This window comes from Canis lupus, chromosome 1 (assembly GCF_011100685.1).
Source record: "Canis lupus familiaris isolate Mischka breed German Shepherd chromosome 1, alternate assembly UU_Cfam_GSD_1.0, whole genome shotgun sequence".
NCBI lineage: Eukaryota > Metazoa > Chordata > Mammalia > Carnivora > Canidae > Canis > Canis lupus.
The window spans coordinates 61,512,179-61,519,105 of record NC_049222.1 but is presented as its reverse complement, the minus strand read 5'-3'; the positions used below and the strand labels follow the sequence as shown (position 1 = coordinate 61,519,105).

At 38.4% G+C, this 6,927-nt stretch overlaps 1 protein-coding gene across 1 annotated transcript; it reads right to left on the bottom strand.

Moving 5' to 3' along the window:
* Positions 1 to 1,002: 1,002 nt before the first annotated feature.
* On the bottom strand, positions 1,003 to 3,968 carry GJA1 (gap junction protein alpha 1). Its single transcript, NM_001002951.3, is given in 2 exon segments — positions 1,003 to 1,249; positions 1,292 to 3,968. A coding segment is annotated over 1 exon segment (1,149 nt). The 5' UTR covers positions 3,953 to 3,968; the 3' UTR covers positions 1,003 to 1,249; positions 1,292 to 2,803.
* Positions 3,969 to 6,927: the final 2,959 nt, after the last annotated feature.

Genomic DNA, 6,927 nt, shown 5'->3' with positions numbered 1-6,927 from the left:
GGTTTCTCAGCCAGCCAAATGATGATACCTAAAGAAATGTTGACATTACCAACAAAAGAAAGAAAGAAAGAAAGAAAGAAAGAGAGAGAGAAGAGAGAGAGAAGAAAGAAAGAAAGAAAGAAAGAAAGAAAGAAAGAAAGAAAGAAAGAAAGAAAGAAAGAAAGAATGTTGACATTACCAATCCTAATTGGGAAACTGGTGATTTGATAATCCTTTGATTTTAGGCAGATCTCTTAACTGTTGCTCATAAAAAAGCAAAGAAACTGAACTAGATTATTTCTAGATTAGTAATCTTATGCTCTAGTAATTGTGGTGTGTATGTAGAGGACTCTTAAAAATTTTACTCTTAAAATGTGACTTAGAAACATACTTAATATATTTTATGCTAAACTTATAGCAGTATTATACATTGCCCAAAACTGTTCTGCTCCCTCTGAAGGATTCAGTTGTGGGGGTGAGAGAGTGTTAGGAATTTCTAAAACCTATTTTCTGTATTTGCACAATGTCTTGGAATAATAGACTCATGGATCTATTTCATTCTTTTGTCACAGAGCATAACCATACTTATAATAACTTTGTTCTTATTCTTTTATCTCCAGGAGGCTCCACAGCTTTAAAATGTCATCAGCCGTATCTTTTTATGCTTACTTCTGTCATGTAAGACCTGCTGAATTACTTAACCTTACCTTAAGTTTTATCACACATCTCATTAATCTTATATTCCAAATTCAACACTTGGGTATTTATCTTCTTCTCAGTTGAATACCCAAAAACGTTATCAATATAGCACTAAACCAAAAAAAAAAAAAAAAAAAAAAAAAAAAAAAAATATATATATATATATATATATATATAGCACTAAGCCTACCTAATGGCTGTTATTTTTAAAGACTCCTGAAACTTGTCTTACTTGCCTAAATCATCGTAACAATGAAATGTCTTTGTTAATCATGAATAGATGTAATACAAGTTAAAAAAAAAAATCACACAGGATATAGAGGCTATCCTTATACTAAATTAAAACTTTATTGAATAAAGAACACTCTCCAGAACACATGATCTGATGGACTAGGTCTACATTACATGCAATGAAGCTGAACATGACAGTAGTTTAACATGGAATGTCAAACAAATTAGTATTTTTCATTGTACAAAACTGTTTATGTAGCTGACATGCAAGAAGAAAAGTATGATACTCCGCATTTTTACTAATCATCTCTGATGAGTTTTAAAAAGGCATTTGAAGAAACTGGTAGATTTCTTTAGGGTACATTTCAAATAAATTAGTTACATGGTAGATTTCTTTAGGGTACATTTCAAATAAATTAGTTACATGTGTACTACTGAAACCTCTTTCAACCTCTCTTGCATTCCAAATAAAATCTTAGTGCAAACATCAAAGTTGCTGGTCATTCCAAAAGACAATCTAACTCTTAACAGTATACAAGTTCTGAATTAATGTGTATTAAGTAGGACAAAACCAAGAATACCAGTTACTGCAAAATTCATTTAGGCACACTTAAAAGCCCACTCTAAGCATTTCTTCTAAGTGTCTCACATTAATTACTAAAGCCTGTTTACAGTACTAAAATTCTATCATTCAAGCATCCATGATTACATTTCAGAAAAAGAAAATCATCCATTTCAGCAATAGCATTACTGCTATATTCTAAAAAAGAGAAAAAAGGGAAAAAATCATAATTAACAAAACCAGTATCCACAATAGGATACATGGGAAAAAAACACTTAGGGAAAGAAAAAAAAAGTGTGCTTTACTTGCACAGCAGGAATTATATAATGTAAACACCATATTGGCCCACACCACAAAATCCATGAGAAAGGCTCAAATTTGAACACTATGTGTGCATTATTTTCAAATCTGTGTTTGTGAGTTTATACTGCTCTGCTTGTACCAATACATGACAAATAAAACACACTCTTCCACACACATACACATAGAAGTGATTGTTAAATATTGAGCATGGCTTGATTCCCTGACTCTAATTCAAAAAATGTTAAGTGATATCCCCACGGTTTTAAAAATCTTTACAGAAACCATTAAATGAATGTGAACAGTTGTTGAGGAATGATGAAAAAGTGATGGCATTAATAGGATGCAAGTAGATGTTAAAAAAAAATAATGTACATATGACTGGCTGAGATTTGAAAATGCATGGAAAGTCTTTTTTCTGTGGGCCCTATCTGAACTTTTAACTGATACCAAGAATAGAAAATATAGTATCACAAGTCCACAGACACCTGGAGGGTCCCACCTAGGACGCTTACCTTCAAAGTGCAAATTTTAACAATGGAATGTTTTTTAGCAGGGACATAAGGACAATCCTCCAACTTCTTCTTGATAAAAGGAAACAAGATGTCCAGGAAGTATTTTTCTTTTTTCCCGGCCAAAGTTATCTCAGTTTCATGGTAAAACAAAAAAGTACTTAACCAAATATATCACCCACTCTTTCACATATACAGCACTATTCTTAGGGTGTGTGGGGGGGAGAAAAAGCCCTTACCTATGTATCACCTAATGCAACTTATATTTAGAACTAAAGTTCTTTGAATAAACTACATTAAATACCAACTTGTACCTCCCGGTTCCCCTCCCTCTCCACCCGCCTATCCCAAACACCCCCAGTGAACCCAGGTATTCTAATGTCTTTGTGTTTTCTAAGCCTCACGATGAAGGCTGTTGAGTACCACCTCCACTGAAACAAAATGAACGCCTAAGGTGCGCTTTCTACAGCACCTTTTCTCTTCTCCACACTGAGTGGAATCAATGCTCTCAAGCCTGGATCTAGATCTCCAGGTCGTCAGGCCGAGGTCGGCTGCTGGCACGGCTGCTGGCTCTGCTGGAAGGCCGCTGGTCCACAATGGCTAGTGGCTGCAGTTCATGCCCAGCGGCTAGTTTTTTAGAATTCTGGTTGTCATCAGGGAAATCAAAAGGCTGTGCATGGGAGTTGGAGATGGTGCTTCCTGCCTGGCCCATTCGATTTTGTTCTGCACTGTAGTTAGCCCAGTTTTGCTCACTTGCTTGTTTGTTGTAATTGCGGCAGGAAGAATTATTTCTGTCTCCAGTAACCAGCTTGTACCCAGGAGGAGACATGGGGGAGAGGGGAGCCGTGGGTGAGGAGCAGCCATTGAAATATGCATATTTCGGAGATCCACAGTCTTTGGAGGGGCTCAGTGGGCCAGTGGTAGCATGGTAAGGATCGCTCTTGCCTTTCACGCGATCCTTAACACCCTTGAAGAAGACATAGAAGAGTTCGATGATGTTCAAGGCAAGAGACACCAAGGACACGACCAGCATGAAGATGATGAAGATGGTTTTCTCCGTGGGGCGAGAGAGGAAGCAGTCTACCTGATGAGGGCAGGGTTCTCTTTTGCAAGTGTAAACGGCACTCAAGCTGAATCCATAGATGTACCACTGGATCAGCAAGAAGGCCACCTCGAAAACAGACTTGAACAGGATGCTGATGATGTAGGTTCGCAGCAGGCCCCCTCGCATTTTCACCTTGCCGTGCTCTTCAATTCCATACTTGAACTTCTTTATTTCAATCTGCTTCAAGTGCATGTCCACGTTGGCACCATCGGTTTGGGCAACTTTGAGCTCCTCCTCTTTCTTGTTCAGTTTCTCTTCCTTGCGCATCACGTAGAACACATGAGCCAGGTACAAGAGTGTGGGGACAGACACAAATATGATCTGCAGGACCCAGAAGCGTACATGAGAGATTGGGAAGGATTTGTCATAGCAGACATTTTCACAACCAGGCTGTTGAGTGTTACAACGAAAGGCAGACTGCTCATCACCCCAGGCCGACTCAACCGCTGTCCCCAGTAGCAGAATTCGGAAAATGAAAAGGACAGACAGCCACACCTTCCCTCCAGCGGTGGAATAGGCTTGAACCTTGTCAAGGAGTTTGCCTAAGGCACTCCAGTCACCCATGTTGCCGGGGCACCACCTGAAAAGAAACGAAAGACAACTAAATGATCACAGACTGTAAAGTATGAGTTAAAATGTATAGTTGTCTCCAGTTGAGAGTCAAAATAAGATAAAAGGTCTCCTATCTTTCTAGCACTCTTCCAAATTAAAAAAAAAAAAAAAAATAAGTTCAAACTCTTCCTGTCCCATTTCCCCCTGCAAACAAGTCTCACAATTTTCTTGAGATATGGTAAATCTTAGAAGCAATAGAGCCGATGTCCCCAGTAAATGGCAATCTTAACTTGCAAAGGACAGGTTAACTTGCTCAACCACTGCCCCACCATGTGACTCGAAAAACTGTCTATGCTAAGTGCCTCTGCTTATTTTATCCGTCTGATAAATGAGGGCAATTCTTGCCGGGTAGGCCTGTGTCTGGATGCATGCCTAAGCAAAATGCTGAAAGGACGGTTTTCAAAAAGTACAGGTGTTTAAGAACTGAAGTAAGAACGCCCCTGAACACACACACACACACACACAAACACACACACACACAACCTTGTTTCCAAACCTCCATCCTATTATATAGAATTTTATCCCTAATTGTACTCTGAACTGTTTCACCTTGCTCGTTCAAGTGTAATTAGTGCATATTTTATAATAGGGTCATTTATACTTCTCTGTTTCTTCTTAAGCAGTGACTTAGGTGGTTCAGAAGTCTGTCTTCTGCCCAGAGAAAAATATGTTGTACTAAAATACGCCATTTTGACACGATGTGTCATTATGTGCAGGAAACTACTTTCAAAAAAGCAAAGTCTAAATGCACATCACATTTTTTTAAAGATTTATTTTATTTTAGAGAGAGAAAGAGAGAGAGTGCATGAGCAAATAAGCATGAGTGGGGGTGGAGAAGACTCCCTCCTGAGTGCAGAGCCCCACATGGGGGCTCGATCTCAAGACCCATGAGATCATGATGGGAGCCAGAGCGAGCCGGAGACCTGACCCACTGAGCCACCCCGGTGCTCCTGCGCATCACATTTCAAGTAAAAGTTCAATTTGTCTCAATACTAATTATAGCTTAAGAAATTTTTTTAAATTACCATCTTAAAGTGTTATCTCTAGCAAAAATGATTGGTTTTCATCTTTAAATTACTATATACCTTCAAGTTCCCTTATCAGGCTTTGCACCCTCATCCTATACACTAGATTTAACTTTCTATCAATACCTAGATATCTTAAGCCTAGGACTTCCCCATTGTTGGGAGTGTGAAATGGACTCAATTCTGTAGAGATGACATGGATGTCAAAAGTTACTTGGCTAATTTAATTTATACTTCTAATTGCCCATAGTTCATTTAACTGATGAAAGTTGAGCTCTTAAAGGTATAGGAAATATTCAGCTACCAGTAGAGCTACAAGACTAATGATCCCAAGACTAAGGACTTCCAATGCACCACACACTGGTTTTAAAATCATAGTGAAGCTGGATTAAGGCCAGAAATGCTTTCATGCTTTGATACAATCTTAGCAAGGCCTGAGAGCTGGGAAGAAATGAGTGACATTACATATGACAGGCATAGAGAATATAGTTTAATTTTCAGCAGAGTTGTAAGTAGAGAGTAAAAAAAAAGGATGAAGTGGTCAAAGATTACTCAATAATCAAAAACAAGCAAAGCAAAGACTTTCCAGGAGCTTAGTAACGAATTTCAGATAGTGCAAGTGAAAGTAGGATTACATAGGCTTCCTGGAAATACATTCATTATCTGAATATAAAAGTTTCTCATCTGGTATTGAATTACGAGCCACCTTCTTGTAGAAAATAAATGAAATCCAAGGCAGTCTCCTCCCCCCAACATGCAACATTATGTTGCCGTTTAATGCCTCCATCTCTGGGATATCTGGCCTACGATTTCCTGGATGGAACAAAGAAGAGATGCTGATCCATAAAGTGAAACTATGTACCAGCTATCTAAATTAGCAGTTGATGGGTATCTTTGATGGCAACCCAAAGACTGGTGCCAAAGAATGCTGAGGGAAGAGTGGGAGGTGGGTGGGCAGTTCCAGAAATAATGCTTTTCCAATGGTCATAAAAAAGGGAGCTTCCCTTCTACTTTGGGAAGGGCCATTTTAGATTCTGGAGTGACAGGTTAGACAGTGAAACTGATGTATGAAAAGAGCAGTCAAAAAAGAACAAAGGGAAAAAAGAACAAAGGCTTATAAGGTTGACAAAGAGTTAAAGAGTCAAGCAAAGTCTCAAAGTGATAGGGAGTAATTTAGCTTTGATGGACAGTTTGATGGTGAGAGAACGTAAAAGAAAAAAACCTACAATTTAGCAGAAAATACTATCCTGGGAATGAAGAAGTACAGTCCATGAGGGTCAAACAAACATAGCAGAATTTTTGGAGCCATATCAGTAGATAGTTTCTATGTGATGATGTGTAAATTGGCCTTAATTCTGTTTGCAGAGAATTACAATATTTTGCCAGTGTCATCTGCTTTTGCTCAATACTCCAATTGCCAGGAGGGAAGAGAGAACCACAAAAACAATCAACTATAAAATGATAAACTGTCTGCATACATCTCATCATATTCACTCAATGATCGAGCTCAAGGCAAACCTAACATGTTTAGATGTATTATTGGGCAGACTAAGAAGAAGTCATTTTGGTCAGTGTTTCATCATTATTCAAGGTTCAACGTCAAAATATGATTATGTAGATGCTTGTGGCAATTAATTACTAAACCTCGGTACATTCTATGGAAAAAAAAAAAAAAACCTGACTTTCATGTAGATTCCCCAAAACACCCCACAGTGCCACCGTATGTGAATTGGGTCACTGGGCAGTTCACTGGGTAGTAGTTCTTTATTAATATACCAGCAACTTAATTGCAAAGTTGTCTTTTCTTTAAGCACCCACACAGTTGTCATTTGCATTAATGAGTTATACTCTTTCATCTGAATGAGATGAATTATCCAATTGGACACCTAGGATCCTATACCC